We start from the raw sequence: 19,079 nt of genomic DNA, 5'->3' as shown, positions 1-19,079 counted from the left end.
TGAATGCATGAGATGCTGCCCTTTCACTCTATTGTTTCCTTCTCTAACTTTTTTATGTTTTTTCATTTCGGCTGAGGTTCATACATCCAACTGGGCTCATGTAAACTGGCAGAGGCAACGTTGATAGCAATGGATACTCGCCGAAACGCATCTTCTGGTGAAATAAAGCCAGTCGTCCTGAATGAGGATTTGAATTCCCTCAGAGCACTGCCTGTCTCTAATAGGCCTGAAAGACTGAGAGCCTGAAAGGATGAATGGCTTTTGTTGAAGCCTCCAAGGTTGGACACAAAGAGAATGGCAGGGGGTGCCGTTTGTGTGTGTGTGTGTGTGTGTGTGTGTACGGACTTGTGAACGTCAGCTCCCGAGCCCTTATGAGTTAGATGGAAAGAGCAGGAAGTGGAGAGGAGACAGAAATACTCTACCTCCAGGCCAGTCAACACACAGTTATGCAAACGTACATATAACCGTATTTTAAATGTCTGCTGAAGGGCACTTTTTACAATATGTAACGTTGAAAGCTCACTGACCAAATAACACACATAGTTGGGTCGCCATTGAATATAAAGAGCACTTTGCTGGAAAAATAATGTGTACTTTTCTCAACGTTTATTTTAAGGATGGGACGCTTCTCTCTTCTTTAACCACATTTATGCTGCAGAGTATTTAAAACCAACTTCATATTGTCATTGTCATTTTGTCAAAGGACTGCAAAAGAGTCAGCCACAGATAATGAAGAACTTAATTCTTGTGTCATTGCATTAGAATACATTAGATGTTGGTTTACATCATTATGGATAGCTGATGGAATGAAATGTGCTTCAATCACATCTCAACTGCTCTTGTCTCAACCAGCTGGGGACCGTCACAGTCAGCCATTCACATGTCATTTTTTTTCATCTGTCTCTCTAGGCCTGTCTCTCTCTCTCATTTACTTTCTTTTATTCTGCAATGTTTGCACTTGGGATACATAACAATGAGAACACGCTGTGTGAGCAAACACAATCGTCGGGCGCCCAAAGAACTGCAGAAAATGCGCCGAGGCTGCACTGCGGTAGTTTGACTGTACAATGAAGATTAAACGGGGCAGCGTGGATCCGTTGATGGTTGTAATGAGAACAATGTCTATTACTGTGATGATGGGGATGCAGGTGGTGCCGGTGATGATGATGATGATGATGATGATGATTATAATGATGATGTTGTTTGGTTGTTGTGTCCCCCTCCTCCTCCTCAGCCTGTGGGCCCCGGTGTAGTGGTCGAGAAGATGGACCGGATGAAGATAATCAAGCGGAGGCTTTCCATGTCTCTCCGCAGCGCTCGGCCCGTCGACGAATCACTGTCTGAACTGGCAGAACAGATGTCCTTGGACGAGCCGACCACAGCCAGGGACAATGGTGAGACACGTAAACTCGTACGCTGCCATGCAGGTATACACAAGTATATAATATGTATGCATTAACTCCATAGTAGAGTAACTTAGTTCTTAAAGTTAGGGTTGGTAAGTTGTTTTTTATCTTATTTGTTGAAATTAAAGTCCCAATAGCCATCAATAACTAAAGTCGTCCACGACCGATCATTTCATTGAGGCTGAGTAAAAGTATTTCCTGGTGTACCTGTCTGTTACTGCCTGCCGATGCTCTAACTGCACATGGCAAGAGTCTTTAGCCGATGAGACATGCACAGCAGAAGCAGAGGTGATCACCAGAAGTTAGCGAGGGAGTCACAGAAAAGTCGTCTTCTAGCAGTTGTCAGTGCGCGTTCCTGTGTTTTGGCGCCGCAGCTTTGACGAGAGGGTGTAGCCTGCTCTTGCAAGCTTTTCCAGGATTACCAACCCTAGCTTTAACAGAAGAAAAAGCTTTTATATGGCGGGTGGGGTAGCACGGATTGCCTTTATGATGAAGAGAAGCTCTGTCACCTCCATAACCGTCTTGGGAGTCACACAATGATTAGTGGAACTACAGCATCAGTTATGGTGAGTGCTTCACCACACAGGAGCAGGCAAGCCACGTGATTTAAAGAGCAGTTTCATAGTTCCTCCAACATTTCAAGATGTCATGTCTTCTTTTTCAGCATTTACTGATTGAAAATAATGGTGTACTAGAGGTTGTAACTGGTTATTGCAGGAGATGCATGAAAGTCGTATAAAGTTATGGGAGCTGATGAAATTTATTGAACTGTACTTCACTCTTGTATGTTTTCAGTTTTATATTTTCAGTTTATTTTCAGTTTACATACGTCAGTGGACGTATGTAAGTATATGTCCATAGCTGTGTCTCAATTCAGCTTGTCCCGCCTTTTAAAGCTGTCGCCTAGCAACAGAGCTATGGACGGAAAAGTTATTCTGTTCATTAAAAACGTTTTTTTAAAAAAAACATGTGTACCATTAGGTACACATGTTAGGTACTTTTCTGTCTCACTTGCAGCCGCCATTACCTCTTTGTAAAACAGTTAGCATCTGAAGCGGAATGAATCACGGGATATGTTGGAACGGGTAGCATCCTGCGGGCTCGGGGGTGGAAGGACGTATTTGGGACAGCCTAGTTGTGCCCCTGAGGCGCAATCACTCTTTAAATGCAGCCTCCGAAGGATGCGGCTCCTGAATTGAGACACTGCTCATGTTTCAAAAATGTTTGTGTGTTAACATTTAGGAAAATGTGAAACTCTTATGAGGACACAAAAAGACACACACACACACTCTCAGAATGCTTCACCTGAACTTTCACACTCACTGGAGCCATGTTAACATTCATCATCCTCACCTCATCATCACTTCTGTCACCATCACTTCACTGTTCACCTCACTTCATCAGACTGACAGGAGTAGCACACTGGAAATGTATTTGAACACACAACCTTTCGTTGTCAATTTGATTAGTCAATTTGTGTTTTCATGTGAGTTTAAGAAAATGTTTCATATCGGAGAAGAATGTGCAAAAAGCAGCGTCATTCTCAGAAAGTCTGGGTGCCATCTGGTGGGCAACTTTCAGGACTGCAGGTCCGCAGAGTCCTCACCTGACATACAAACATGATGCGTGTGTGTGATCATCCATCTTGGTGCGTGTTCACGTCTTTATCTTGCTCTCAGGCAGAAACCAGGTCAGAGCATAGAGCATTAAACACACGGATGTGCCGTTCTCTTGTCAAAGAGAAAAGACAAAATCAGGAGCCAGACACGTTTCAGTGTTCAAATATAGCTGTGTCTGTTTTTTGGGCTAGATGTATTGGCTCGGAGTTTGGGTACAAGCAGCGATAATGTTTGTTTGGTGTTGCTGTCATTCCAGCTCCTGGGCTGCAACATCTATATCCACCTGATTAATTTCATTCCCTGCCATCGCTCCTCTCTTCCTCGTATTTTTACTTCCCTCTCTTTCGTATTTAACAGCGCGAGCTGAGTGAGTACATTTCCAGAGAGCGCGAGGAGCAAGGAAGAGGCGAGGGATGGGAGTGGGATGGAGGAAGTGATGTAGGGGATGAGGCGAGGGACATTAAACTTTAACCACGGCTATACATCTTTTACTTATCATCCTCTGTTGACCTTTTCCCTCGCTGTATCACCCTCCTGACCCCCCACATCTCTATACATCTTACTCAGATGGTGCAAAAGGGTGGTGGGAAAAAAAATTCTTACATTTTTCAAAGTGCTAATTAGAAACCATGTTGAGGCTGCTGCTGGCCTCAGATCGGGTTCCTTTTCTTGGAGGACTTAGATGGGTGTTACTGGAGGCGAGAGACTGGGAGGGAATTGTGTGAGGATTTTAGGAGAACATTAAACTCTGATGCTCTGGGATCACAGTGGAATTTACAGTGCAATGTGCAGGAAATTGGGGATTATTATGAAAGATAGGAGATGTGACATGTGGGCTTCCAACCACATTCTGCGAAAAGGAATCATTAATGCTTGAGAGAGGTGAAGGAAACGTTGATGTATGCGTCCTGACAGGGTTTGTGAGGGTATTTAGCTTTGAAAGAGCCTTTTATTTGTCCATAAGCTTAAAATAAGACCCACAGACTTCAATTCAGTTTCCTTAATATATTTTCCAGTCCCCCCGTCAGTGATTTGGATTCTCCCTTATCTCTGTGGTCTGTTTCCTACAGTGTGTCTGCTAGTTTTTCATGTGCATGCCTCTTTTTTTGTTTTAACTCTCTGTTCTCTTGATCACCCTATGACTCAGCATATTTTCCACGACGCACGTCACACACACTTTATATACGTTCCATGGTTACTTGTTTTTCTGTGTGCCACGACTGTTCCCTCCTCTAACATGAGTACCGCAGCTGTATGTGTTCCCACCCTTTTATCTCGCAGCACTACATATTGTACTGTTCCTACATGTTCTGCTGCCTCTCTGTGTCTGCTCTGTGTATGACCTTGTGTCGTCTCTTTTCCTCTTTCTCTTTTCCTCCTGTTCCCTCCTACAATTCCTGCCATCTGCCTGTTTGTATTTTGCCGCCTCTGTCCACCCTTCCCCGCTTTTCTTCCATCTTTTCATTCATTATTTTCCCGTTTTACTTTGCCTCGCCTTTTCTCTCCTCTCACTTTGTCCACCTGCTGTCCTTTGGAGTTTTCTCTTCTCCTTCTCGTCTTCTCTGGTATACTCTCTTTTTTCTGTTTCTTCCTGTCCCTGGCTGTCCGTCTGCATCGTGTGTCTCAGAGCCCATGGTGGTGTGCGCCATGCACCCTCCTGCCTCCCATAGTGCTCCCTCCTTCCTGCGTCAGTACGCTGGTCATCTGGGCCGCACCGCCCTGCGCAGAGAACCAGGTGGGGGGCTGGAAAGAGACAGAGCCTACCTGAGCCTGCACAGGACTGGATCTCTGGGTACACACTCACACTCACACTCACTCACACTCACACTCACACTCACACACACTAACACAGTGATCTATGCATGCAATCATAAGCACACAACAACCATATAGCTGCAAAAACCAGTGGTGGAAAATAACAAATTACATTTACTGAATTACTGTTCTTATATTTCAGGTAATTTTTGTGTGTACTGCCTTTGAGTGTTCCTATTGTATATTTCCTTATATTCAACTACATTTACAAAGCTGATATTGTTAAATGTAAAAATTGTACAGCTACAGTCAGTACATGTACGAGTGCAAAAACATATTTACTGTCACAAACTGGATATCCGCCCAACATTTACCACAGATCTAAAAGGCTAAAAACACTAATGACCTTAATCCAACATTCACAAATGCATGCACGTGTTCACAACACCCCCGCACTCTCGATCACTTTTTCCTTCTGTCTCTCTGCATTATGTAACGGAACGCGTTGTCTGTGGTTCCATGGATCCCAGTAATCTCATTTCCCACTGTGGCAGAACGGCTTACATCAGGAAGGAAGGGGAAAGTCGAGGATGGAGGGAAAGGGAGGAGCTGAAGATGTCCGATGGGTTGAGAATGAAATGAAGCTTGGAAAACAGCGAGAGATGGATTTATAGGGGGGCTGAGCGATAGGGAGGGAGAAATGAAAAAGTACAGATGAAAGGAGGGAGCGGCCGGCTGAGTGGTATCGGAAGTTCCACAATGGCTCCTTCAGGAGTTCTATTAGCTTTGTACTTTGTATCCCCCGAGTCCTTGGCTGCATGAACTGCTGATAGATCACAACAAGACTACTTGATTCATTGAACTCTGGCTGACAAGATAACGAGTCCTGTAACTGGAGTGTGATAAGAGTGTGATTTATGAAACTTAAACGTACTACACAGAGTCTCATTTTAATATTGCTGACATTTTATGACCTACAACAGCAAAGGGAGACAATCAGAGACAACATTTTATTTTTCTATGAACTATTCTCATTGTCTGTGGTTGGGTCCGACCACCTCATGAACAGCACTAAAACTAAATTATAATGTTGTCGTATTACAGCAATCAATCATACAGCAACAAAAGAAACATTACCTCATTGCTCTGCGTCCTGCAAACGCCTGTTTGTCTTTTTTTCACTCCTTTAAAAACAAACACACGCTGGCTAAGACAGGAGACGATAGAAACATTACAGTGTTTGTCCAGAGAGGAGCCAAAATCTAAGAAAATTTTAAGTTCCTTGTCGGGGCTTTATATGATCCTCCTAAAGAAATATGGACAGCAGCATAGGGGTGGGTTTCATTTGAACATCAGTGCTGTTGCTGATATGATATCTGAGTTTCAGTACCAATACAAAACAATACATTTTAGTATAAAACAGTATAAAAATGTTTTCAACAAAACATAATTTTCCTTTTGACAAAAGAAGCCAAAGTCCTTGAATGTTGCCTAAATCCACAAGAAGATCTTACTACTAGATCTAGACTACATACAGTACAATTTAATAGTATTCAGATGCAGCCAATACTATAATGGATGTAGTTAATGACAGATATTAGAACATGAAAAATCTACATGTTTAAAGTAATTTCCAATGCAGAGCATAAGAGATGATAGTTTGAGAATATGGAAAATAGTGCCTGACTGTTACTGATTATAATGATAGTTTAGTTAAGCAGATCTAATTATCATAGTGACAATATTGGCCAATGTTAATTCAAAGACAGTAACGGTTTTCTGACATGTTCCCAGTGGGACATGTTATAATTAAATTGAATGAATGGCACTCAATAGAGCGCTTACCTCCACCAAGGCCCAACAGTCCCCTTAAATTAAATAAAGCTGCATTGCACACTCAGAAATATCAGTTCTGGTTTAAAAAAATCAAAAAAAAATCAAGATCCATGAATTATTCCCTGGGAAATTGGTGAAAGTGTCAAAAAACTCACAATGTTGAAAAAAGTGATAATAAATTCACCTTTTTTCAGATCCTTGCCCATATTTAATGGATTCTTCCTTTACCCACGTCTCATCCTTCTACCAACTTAGATGAAATCTGTTCATCTGTTGACAAACAAACCAACTAACAATCAGACATCGGTGAAAGCTCCTTGGCGGAGGTAATAAATAAGCAGTCATTCTTCTTTCGTTTGGCTTTTGTCTACTGCTGACAGGGAAATGTGTAGAAATATATGAGAGTGACTGTGAAGTCCACAGCTGTCTATGAGCTTAAAAGCCTTTAAAAAGGGCGAAGCTTGACTCAGACCTGAGAATAGATGCTACTCTATTATTAAAACCTTGATAAGGTGTAGTTTGAAATGTTAAGAGGGTGTGTGTGTGTGTGTGTGTGTGTGTGTGTGTGTGTGTGTGTGTGTGTGTGTGTGTGTGTGTGTGTGTGTGTGTGTGTGTGTGTGTGTGTGTGTGTGTGTGTGTGTGTGTGTGTGTGTGTGTGTGTGTGTGTGTGTGTGTGTGTTTCCCACTGGTTGGTCTCGCTGACTCACTGCGTGCCACTCAGCAGTCGGAGCACGTCGCAGCCTTTAATAGAGCAACATGATGATGCAATCTCTCTCTCCTGCTGCAGATTACCCACCCTTTCTCTGCTTTCTCTCCCTCCTTTTCAGACTTGCTCTATCCACCCCCATTCGTTTAACTACGTTTTTTCATCTGAGTAGGGCTGACTGTAGGGTTATCCGTGCGTTTTAGAGGTGTTGGGCCAGTAGCCAGCGCACGGAGCGCTTTTACAGGTTTGTGATTCATCTGTTGCTAGCCGGGCCAACGCTCACTCCCACCACCGTGCACACTGTACTTACAGGCAGGAAAGACGAACACTGCACTTTTCATTCCAGCTTTTTCTGCCACCGACTCACCTCTCCCCCTCTGTGAAGATGTCTGGTTGCACTGTTGAGGATTAGTCGGCACCTCCTGTCTGTTTTGCTGAGAGAGAGGAGTCTGCTGAAAAGCTGCCCGGCTCCTCTCGGAACACGTCGCGGCCGGGCTGCTATTCCTGATACTGTCACAGATGTCTCCTCGTTCTTTTCTCTCCTCTGCCTCTTTCTCACCACATATATCCAAATGCTATATTTAACCCCCCGATAAAATCAGAATGGGGCAAAGATAAAGGATGGAAAGCTTTTCAGACCAGCCTTATCTCTTCCTGTGTATTGTGCACCATGAGAGACCTTGTTTGTGCCAGGGATTTAATGTAATGCATTAACACTGCATTAATCCCTGTGGCCCACTTGCCCTCTTTCTCCCCCCTTCACCCATCCATTTACTCACACTAACCCTCCACGCTCACTCCCAGATTGGGTTTAATAAGAACAATGGAGTGGACTCCTTTTTTATGTAGTTCGTCTTCTAAGCTTTTATGTGTGCTGCTGCGGCTCGCTTAAGGGTAAAGGATGCTCCGCAAGGATTCCGGGGATTTTCAGAGTAGGTAGGAAAGAGAGGAGGGGATAAAGCATTTGGGACCAGCACAAGAGGAGCTGGTAGCTTACAGTAGGCACTCTGGTCCCAGTAATTGAATAATAAGATTCCTTAGATGCAGATAAAAGGTTTAGATGTAATTACTGCAGTCTAAATTCTCCCTCCCCTCCAGCCTCGTGTGCATTTCTCTGTGCGTGCATGTTCCTCTGGGATGTTATATGCACTCTAAGTTTTATCGTCTCACCAGTCTGGAGGCAGACTATCCAATTTATGATTTAAAAAAAAAAAATTATAATAAAAAAAGATGAAAAACAATATATTTTAATTGTAATCTGAAATGTAGGTGAGCAAATATGGAGAATAAAGATGTTTATAACAAGAAACGGTGAGAGTGAATGAGACCTTGAAGGGAGATAAAAGCTGCGTGAAGGAGGCCGTAGAGGGCAAGAGAGAAATCTTTGGCCTACAGCCGCATGTGAATATAAAGAGACAGTGATGGGTGAAGGGATGAGCTTTTGTCCTTGACATTTTACACAGCATGAAAGTCGAGGATGCAGCACTCTACATCAATATATGTCTGTCAATGCACTGTAAATGGCCATTACTCTTTACTTGAATCTAACCTAATGAACCAGTGTCATGTAGGTTTTAGATTTAAAAAAATACAGCATGCTTGTAGGCAAATATTCATTTTAATATGTTCTTCACACCAACTAATTAAATAAAGTAAATATGTTTTCAAGATGTGCTGAGTAAACAGGATGGCGATGAGCTCATGTATGTACTTATCTAAGTTAATTGTACCATCACATTGTGTCTGCTGCCAAGTCTGGTTGTGTATAAGTACATCTTTATTGACATGCAGGGTGTGTGAGCCTCTGTGTTTTGTCAGTGAAGAGACAACCTGGTTATTGACATGAAGGGAGAGGTGAGGTTTTAACCCTAACGGAACACATTTGAAGAACAGTTTTGTTTAATGTTCTAATCCTTGAGATTATGGTGAGGGAAGATGGCATTTAATACTTTTATTTTGCTGACATTTTGGATGTAGTCGCCATTCAATGCATTTATTTAAACACTTATGATGTTAGTTTCTATGGCGGCGAGGTCCGTTTTATGGGGAACCTATGGAAATATGCATGCAATTTACGCACTGGTAGTCATGGAATGTTAATCAAAAATACACATGCGTGTCTCATAAGCTGATACAGTTGAATCGTCCTTTGTCGCCTTATGCCTCCATCTGTTTTTCTCAAAAATACATTCCCACTGCCATAATCTTCTGAATAAAAGATTCACATTTTTCCCATGAAATAAGAAGGGTCCCAGTTCAGATCCCAGCTTGGCAGGGGTCTTCCAGTGTGGAGTTTGTATGTCCTCTCCGTGCTTGTGTGGCTTTCCTCCAGGTACTCCGGCTTCCTCCCACAGTCCAAAGACATGCAGACTTGGGTTAAGTTAATTGGAGACTTTAAATCTCTGTATGTTGGCCTTGCGATACGCAAGCAACCTGTCCAGGGTGTAACCCCCCCTCTCGCCCAATGTCAACCGGGATTGGCTTCAGCTAACGCCTCCGCAACCCTGGAAAGATTAGCAGTACCTCTAGAAATGGATGGATGTGTTAGCTACAGAATTAACTTAACGGTCCAGTGTGTAAGATTTAGGTGAAAGGGATCTATTGACAGACATTTTATATAAAATAATGCTAGTGATGATCCATCTAAATTATACCAATTGTTGTTTTATTTACCCTAGAATGGGCCCTTTATATTGAAATGGGGTGGGGGTGGGGGGGTCCTCTCTATGGAGGCCGCCATGTTTCTTGTAGTAGCCCAGACAGGACAAACTAAACATCCTTTTGAGTTTTTATGAAAACTGAAGGTTACCACAGCTTCTCTTTCATGTTTGGAAGGGGAGGATGAGGTGAGGTATTCAGCTGCAACATGCAACTTCACCACTTTATGTCACTAAATTCTTCACACTGCAACTTTAACTGGAAAAGTAAGTAGTAACTATTACTTTTAAAATGCCTGCAATGGAGTATTAAGTGTAATAGATTGATATGGATATATGGGTTAGTAATAGATAGATAGATAGATAGATAGATAGATAGATAGTTGCCTTCCTTGATTTGTACACAGACTGTAATCATGCATCGTCTGTATGCTCTGTGTGTGGCAGAGCGATGCATGTGTGCGGTCTTGAAGGGCATGTGCAGTAACTATGTGCAGTGGCACGTGCAGGGGAGCACTTGTGTATGTGTGCGCAGGTGGTGGATAAATAATGGCCTGTGCTTCAGGTCCACGGGGAACGACGGAGAAGGAAAACGGAAGGTAGAGGGAAAACGTATGAGAGGGAGAAGATGGGAGCTCAGGATGCCAGAGGCGTCACTCAGGGTTTCAATTTCTGTGCTAGAGTGCGATAAGGACGAGGAGGCGCAGAGGGTGTGGAGGAGGGAAGGAGCGAGAGAGAGCAGGCAAACGAGATGGAGCGATAGAGACGGAGTGAAAAAAAAGAGGCTGATCAGGCAGAAAATGTTGTCATTGGCTCCCGAATAGGGAAAAAAAGAGCAAGACTGTACTGTATATTTAACACCATCTCCTGAACCAGACAGAGATGGGAAGAGCGAGGGTGGGAGCGAGATAGAGCGAGAGATAATGCTATCATATAGGAGGGAGGAGACTAATCGCAAGGTGAAGGGAGGGAGCAGGACGACCAACAACACTGGAAACACTGCTAGGGGCGCCAGAGGCAAGGAGGGAGCAGCCGAGAGACGGGGAGAGCGCTACGACTGCCTGAACAGAGTGGTGGGCTGCATAACAGAAGGAGGAGATCTGAGAGAGGAGGAGAGAAAGAAGACTGGGCGCTGGACTGTAAAGGGGAAAAAAAACAGAGAGAAAGCTTGAAAGGAGGAGCTGGGAGCCGAAGAGGTCAGATAGTTTGAAGAGCAGACAGATGACAGCCTTTTACTTCCTGGAGGGAGAGTTTTGAGTCCCTGTGCTCATGTGTTGTGTTTCAATGGAGACACAACACCTATTATTTTGAGATAGATGATGGGTGTAACAGTTTACAGCTGGCGCGTGTTCGGACAGTGTCTGCAGCGGTTTGCCTGTACCTGCACAGTGTTTGACCTTCCTTAGTCAGCAAGCAAGCGTGAGACTGCGGAGAGAGGAAAAGAAGAGAGGGAGTGTCTACAGGAAGAGAGAGAGAGAGAGTCAGTTAAAGTGGAGTAGCAGCCGAGGGAGTTGTTGTATTGTTCTTCGTGTGCCGGTGCAACCTGCACTGTCCTTCCAATGTAAGACTTGCGCATGTGGTTCACCTGGAAGGAAGGAGGCAGCGTGAAGAATAGATTTGATCCATAATTAGTGACAGCTCCTTGTTTCCCCCCCCTGACAAGTCAACTGAACTGAAATGATCTCAACTGGGGCCTCTATTTCTTGACAAAATCTCTCGGTGAAATGTATTTTTGAGGTTTTTATACGCACCTCTCGGCTGTAGCGCTTTGAATTCTCTGGAACGATGGATACGTCGGGCAACCCCCAAGGTTGCCCCGCACGTGCTCCCATCAGGGTGGGAGACTCCAAGATAGAGGAACCTAAAGTGGGAGATGGGGTGAGAATGGGGGAGAGAGACGCCCCGCTGAGGCTGTCGCCCTTCCGCATGCTTCGAGTGCTAGACTCGCGTCTTGGTCCGGGACTCCGTATCGGTGAGTCTCATCGCTGACAGCATCAAGTTCATCTGCATGCTGATCTTCCATCGGCTCACAGGCAAACAAATATACTGATCACGTAACAGCAGTTTTCATATATATAGTTTAATACATTTGGGTAAAACATTGTTCAATAGATTAGATAGTTTGTGTAATTGTATTCTCATTGTATTAGCACATGTAATATGTCTGTGTATATATGGAAATATGAAGTTAAGATCAATCTCTGAGTCGGAACACTGTGTGTGTGTGTGTGTGTGTGTGTGTGTGTGTGTGTGTGTGTGTGTGTGTGTGTGTGTGTGTGTGTGTGTGTGTGTGTGTGTGTGTGTGTGTGTGTGTGTGTGTGTGTGTGTGTGTGTGTGTGTGTGTGTGTGTGTAACTTCAGGGAACCAATGAACTCCTCAGAGAAGTGAAGAGGCCATCAAGCTCTTCTTCTTTTGAATTTTGAATTCACATGCTTTTTAGCACAATGACTGCAGCATCTGTATTCCCACTACTCACACAAAGATATGCCAGACAGTATGATGTGCTGTGCTTACATTACAAGCAGTTTGAGAAATTGGCCTAAGAAATAAAAAAGAAGAGTTCAAAGCCTGTAAGTATTGCATGTGGTCTATTCATTCTACCACTGCACCAATGAGCCACCCACTGAACTCGAGATCCAGCCTTGCGGAGTGAGGGCTTTGGTTAAAAAAATACACCAAAAAACTGGATTTCATTACTCTTTGAAAAGCTCTTGAAAAGCTCTTGAAAAGCTTCTTTCAACATCCTCTCCATTGGCTTTTCAATCATTTGCTGAGGCACTCCCAACATTCGGCAGAGGTGGATTTCCAGCTCAGACCTTAGCGGTGTAGATGCAGAGTTGAATGAGGTAAGGATGTTTCTAAAAGCAGCACACTCACTCTTCAGGACGTGTTAGTGGAGAGTCAGCAACCTTAACTAGGGCAGCCGGGCTCCACCCAGGGAGCCAGGTGAAACTCATGAAACTTACTGTCTGCCCTTAGTCTGCGATGGAAATGGAGCAGAGAGAACCTGCAGAGGACTGGGAGAGAGAGTCCCGAGAGATTAGTGTGTGTGTGTGTGTGTGTCATTGTGTGTATAGTAGAACCCGCCCAATTTATCGGCTGATAAAAATTCGCCCAATATGAGCCTTTCACAGACATTTTGGTATCACCATGTATGTTTATCACTGATATAAAAACATTTAAAAATACAAACTTACTTGAAAACTTTACAGAATAAAAACGTATTTTCTTAATTCAAGGTCCATAAACAGGTATTTTGTTGTATTTGTATTTTCTTTTTATTTATGATTATATATGATAAAGTTTAAGAGTAAACTGTCAAATATCAAGCCTCAATTACATTTAGTTGTCATAAGATTTTGATAATGACATTTTAGGAATTATTGACAATTTAAAAAAAGTACTCTTGTGTGTCCGTTTCCATTTTGAGTAGTGAAAGTGTTAAAATGTGTTGGGAAAAGCTGGAATATGAGAGACAGAAGCAAACTCTGCAGGTGTTTGCTGAGCATTATCTTATTAAGTTGTTTCCTCCCAGGTCAGTCGTCCTGTGTCATGCACCCGCATCCGCTTCACTGTTTACACAAACAGACAAACTCCAGGTATCTCTGAAAGTGAGAAAGAGCTGTGACATAACAGCAGTACTGGATACCCGCTGCTCGTGAGTGTGTGTGTGTGTGTGTGGTCATATGTGTGCGTCTGTCGGAATGTAGGTATCGTGGATCAGTTTCCCTTCGCTCTGGTGTTGGTTATCTTGAGTTTAGTGTTTCACCATCAGGGCTTTGAGGGTTGATTCCTGATATCACGACTCGCTGCTCGGTTTTCTTACCAAGCTGTTCTTTATACACATCCCCTGTATCACTGTGTCTGGATTCAAGGCCACAGGCGGTTACATCAGACTGGTTGGTTTACTGAGCATTTACACATGGATTGTGTTTGAGATGTGTTTTGCTAATGAGCATATGCTGCTTTTGTCAACAGATAGTTGGACTAATGGACAGATGTAGGTGGAAATTAGTATCGTGGATCTATACAGGTAGTTTGACTGTTTGTGTCGGGAAGAAAACATCTGTTTATGGAAGGTTTTAATTCACAGTAGGTCATGAATTTCATTTAATTCCACATTTTATCAGTGGCAGAAATTTGTAGTTGTAGATATCAAGAATAGATTTTTGACATCTGTAACTTAATTATGAGTCGTGACTTCTATTCAAACTCAATTACAAATATCTGTTATGTAAACATATACTGTAAAATGTCAAGACTGTTTCACGGATATCTTTACATCTCAACTAGTGACAATGAAACCGCTGCTGTCAGCACCAGGGCTGGAGGCAGATGTTGTAAACATTTGGGGCTTATCCCACATCTAAGTGGGTCTGGGGCCGTGCTACCCCAGGGACATTTTCCCCCATTCACGGCAGCTATATGCACTATTTTTCAGGCCAAATGAGAAATTAGTATGCCCCCATTTGTAAAAAAAAACATGACGGTTGCACAAGAAAAAAAAAATCATCCATTTTGTGTCTAGTTATTCTACAACTGAACCTGCAACCTAAACACAGGCAAAAACTTCTTATGTGCAGGGACTTTGAAAACAGTTTTTTGTATGAATTTATTCTGTTTAGAGTTACAAGCAAAAACTTTATTTGAATCCATTTTTGATCCAATTTTGAAGAAGCTTCTGCAAAGCCAAGTACATTTTGTCTTCAACACTTTGACTTGAATGTTTGGCCAACAGAGGAACATTTACTGAAATTATATTATATTTATTTAGAGAACAGCAGAGTCCGATAAACAACCTGGACACATATGACGGTGAGATACTAAATCTACTTCTCCGGGTCACTCTCTTCACCATTTCTCATTTTGATAATAAAAATAACAAATAAAAACATATCAAGATCAACTGAACATGAACTGAAGATTTATGAACAGATGAAATGCAGGTTGTATAATCTTCTATCTGTGCCAGGCACCTCTGCTCTCCTGTCCTCCCCCATTCCTCTTGCGGTATAGGCTTGAAATCAAGGATAATATATGGCGCATTCTTCGCAAATATTTTTTCAGTCCATGCTTTAAGCAGTGCTTATTATTAAAAATAATGATGCTTATAGATCATTAAAATACAAAGACAGGTTGCTTTATTTTGTTCATATTGTATCTTTGATATTTTTTTTATTCAGTAGAAACCAGTCGTCTTTTTTTGAAAACTTGCCAACATAAAGGGGCCACACATGACCTAGAATCAACCTCAGGTGTTAATTCCCTGCTCTGTGTTCTATAATAAATTGCGTTGCCTATCTGGCCCTCCCTTGTTCTGTCCTGCGGCTGAGGTGTCTCAGTCCCTCAAGGGACTTATCTTTTCTTTCCAGTTCATCTCTTCTTCTCGTCAAAGCCATCCTCCCCAATCTTCCCCTCTATCTCCCTTTCCTCAGCTGATGGCGGCTGTTTAACGTGTACACAGTAGATGATGGTAAAGTGAGCTTTGACGTCTGCCAAGCCCCTCTATACAGAATAGAAAACAAACACACAACCAAAAAAAAACTTGTTTAACTATCCCCGTGGGAGACATTTATTGACGTCATGCATTCCTTAGCCCCTTATACCTAACCCACAACTAAAAATCTAACCCTAACTCTTGCCCCTAACCCTAAAAAAAACCTAATCTAACACTAACTCTAGATTGAACCCTTAAAAATCTGTCTCACATCAGGACCCCTTGTGCTGACGGTGACAAAAGTCCCTATGGATGAACTCTATCTGTCGTCAGATTCCCCCACACACCCACTCACACATACTGTATGTGCTGCACATGACCCAGACTTCAGAGCTATCAGGCATCAATGAAACCAAACCCGAAGAGAAACCCTCCCCCCACATTTACTCACTCACCAGTGAAGGAGGCAGTCTTGTCTGCAGCACCGTGACTCATTGATCAGATGGATTCTGGGGTGGACCGGGGTGTGTGTGTGTGTGTGTGTGTGTTTGTGTGTAGGGGTGGGGGGGTTGCACTGGCAGGCAGTGATGGGAAAGCTCCCATTGCATGCAGGGTAATATCGATCTCAGCCCTGCACTCGTTTTACACCCCTGCGTGGTTGGAGAATAGGACGACAATACACAAGAGTGAAAGAGCGTCAGTGTCATTACAACTAAACACTTAAACAAATAATCTGTGTTGAAGTACGTTGTAGGATATTAAAGAGGAACGTAAAATGTTCAGCTCAGGTTTGGTTTTTCCAGCCAGTATAATTTCACAGATCGTAATTCCTGATAATAACACTCTGCCTGTGTGTGTGTTTGTGTCCGTGTGTGTTTTCTAGGTATCGTCCATGAGAATGTGAAGATGGGTTCAGATGGAGAGAGCGACCAGGCGTCTGGGACGTCTTCTGATGAGGTCCAGAGTCCGGTCAGGGTTCGCATGAGGAACAACCACCATCGGCGCATCTCTAATGAAGTACGGAAAGCCAGGACACACCTGACACACACACACACACACACACACACACACACACACACACACACACACACACCAGACATAGTGTGGTCATATATATATATATATATATATATATATATCCAGAGAAAAGCTCACATGGACAAGACATTATTCACTGAGATTCAACAGTGACCTTACAATTTACTCACTCCTTCACTGTTCACAACTCAGTTGATAGGAAATGCTAAGGAGACGACGATCGAGTCTGCCAGATGGTAGCGCTTGACAGATAAATCGCACAGGCCCATTCACCGGCTTCAGCTGACTGCAGATGTGCACTAAAATCAATTGAGTTTAATGATGCGGCAGAATTGTGTACACATTGGGCTCCAAAATCTGAGAGCATCATATTTAACGTACATTAAGTTGCATGTCAGTGGGAGTGCACCTGTGCCGACCAAGCACAGGTAAATTTGTCGCTTTATTTTGCCACATACCTGATGTCTTGGTCAGTCTGCGCACGCGTGTCCGTGTGGGTGCGTGTGTGTTTTGAAGGAGTCGCAGAGTGATGAGCGCAGCAGTGTTACGAGAAATGCCTCTGGACACACAGGCTGCTTCCTCTGACTGCTGTGAACAGTGGAAGGGACTAATTTAGACCATGTTTACCACACAGAGAGGGAAAGACGAGGGGGGGAGGGGAAAGGAAAATGCTGGGGTGAGACAGTAATTATGGACGTAGGACTAATTATTGGTATGACAAAGAAAGAGGAGAAACCGGAGGAACAGAGCTCTGGGGACAATAAGAGAGAGGAGGGAGATGTGGAGGACAAAATGAACGGCGGGAGAGCGCAGTGTTTCCTCTCAGCCATCCCCCTCTGTTCACCCCTTCCCCCCATCTGCCTTTCTCCCCTCAGGAATCTGTCCATTCCTCTCTCCTCTGCTCATGCGTTCCCCTCCTCCTCCTCCTCCTCTTCCTCCTCCTCTTCCTCTTCATCCTCCTCCTTTGAGCATGTGGATGGCACTCTACAACAGTGCCAGCCTCCCTCTTCCTCTCTCTCTCTCTCTCCCTCACTCTCTCGCTCTCTCTCCGTCAGTGTGTGTGTGCAGTCATGTGGCAGGTCAGAGACATGCATCGGTGAAAGCGCATGTGTGTGACTGTACAGAAAGACACGTTTAAGGAGGACAATGAGGGAGCTACTAGAGCTGTTCTGCTTTGTGAGTACGGGGACACGTGTGTTTATATGTGGGTCTTTATTCAGTCCGTGCCCGTGGATAAGAGGGCATGAGTGTCAATGTCTTTGTCAACTTGTGTCCATTGTTGTCCTTTTGAAAAACTAGCATGGAGAGTGCACTTGTGCGAGTGTCTGTTGTTGCACATCAGAGGTCACTAGTTGTATGAGTTGCATGAAATATTTGGTGCATTTGTGAGAGAGTTATTATTTTTGTGGCAGCTATTTGCAGCTTTACTTGTATTTTACTCTTTTATGAATCAGACGCTCAGCTGAGCTTTAAAATGCATAAATTACTCTAAGGTCTGCAGGTCATGTTGTATTTTTCGCAATGTGCTCGTATGTAATGCTGCTTGTTGTTATCGTTGCCAATGAGCTCAGATAAAACCGTCTCAGGCGTGAAATCCTTCAGCCTTTCATCTTTACACAAACACACACTCCTCCATGGTCCCACTAACGTTCAGATGTAAACACACACACATCATCACACACTCGCATCACACACACATCGAGGGTATGTACCGTGGGGCGGTTGGGACTGGGCCAGCCGCCGCTGCCATGGAAACAACATGTGACTCGCACCTTGCCAGCGAACACGTCCTACATGGATAGCATATAGGAGGAATGCATTGTGGGAAAAGTAACAGCCCACTGTTGCATTCCAGCAAGGATGAGGAAGTGAAAGCTATTCCAGCTGATGTGGAGTAGTTTGGTCCCTGGTACTTTACCTTTGCTTTGTGGTAAAAGTATAGGGTTAAAAAAACAAGGTGTAAAAATAAGGTCATCATAAGCAGAAGGCCGACTGAATGTAACTTTTTCAAGAGATACCATAGTTCCTGACTGAAATCACGATCTTGACATCGGTACAGTTCACACACTGAAAGAAAAATCAGCTACTTTAGACTTGAGAACAGGAGAACAAAATATCAACCGTGATTTATAACAAGAAGACTGCCTCCAGATGTGTTCCAGTTTGTGGAGAGGAGTGTGGGACCAGCGGTGTGCCGACCTTCTCACTCTGCCAACACTGTGTTCAGAAAATAAGCCTGAAACTTGCCAGCAACCAATTTGGACCTCGTCCTTTTATGTAGTGGCCTTTCTGTGCTGACACCTTGCAACTGTCGTTCATTCACAAAAGCAGACGGCACCTGACAACCGAAGATTTGACTGAGCTGCTGTCGTGTGTGTGTGTGTGTGTGTGTGTGTGTGTGTGTGTGTGTGTGTGTGTGTGTGTGTGTGTGTGTGTGTGTGTGTGTGTGTGTGTGTGTGTGTGTGTGTGTGTGTGTGTGTGTGTGTGTGTGTGTGTGTGTGTGTGTGTGTGTGTGTGTGTGTTAAAAGTAGGCCAAGTTACCATGGCTTGATTTAAAAAAATTCAAGTCTTTCAACTGGCTCAGAAATACGTATCTCCAGGGTTAATGATGGTTGGTTAATACAC

At 43.5% G+C, this 19,079-nt stretch overlaps 1 protein-coding gene across 8 annotated transcripts in view; it reads left to right on the top strand.

Annotated features, from left to right (window-relative positions):
• The window catches only part of LOC117765368 (cyclin-dependent kinase 17-like), a 38,913-nt gene that overhangs the window by 4,171 nt on the left and 15,663 nt on the right, over positions 1–19,079 (top strand). For 5 of the 8 annotated variants that reach the window (XR_004614563.1, XM_034591902.1, XM_034591899.1 and 2 more), the window contains exons 2-4: positions 1,235–1,394; positions 4,653–4,817; positions 16,300–16,433. Coding sequence is in view for 7 of the 8 variants with exons in the window: in XM_034591902.1 (XP_034447793.1) it covers positions 1,265–1,394; positions 4,653–4,817; positions 16,300–16,433 (429 nt within the window). In the remaining variant the exon portion in view is untranslated. Of the gene's footprint in view, positions 1–1,234; positions 1,395–4,652; positions 4,818–10,351; positions 11,952–16,299; positions 16,434–19,079 lie in introns of those variants that run through there. The other 3 variants (XM_034591905.1, XM_034591904.1, XM_034591903.1) reach the window with 2 other exon arrangements.

This window comes from Hippoglossus hippoglossus, chromosome 7 (assembly GCF_009819705.1).
Source record: "Hippoglossus hippoglossus isolate fHipHip1 chromosome 7, fHipHip1.pri, whole genome shotgun sequence".
Lineage (NCBI taxonomy): Eukaryota > Metazoa > Chordata > Actinopteri > Pleuronectiformes > Pleuronectidae > Hippoglossus > Hippoglossus hippoglossus.
The sequence above is the reverse complement of the archived record's forward strand: the minus strand, read 5'-3'. Positions and strand labels throughout refer to the sequence as shown.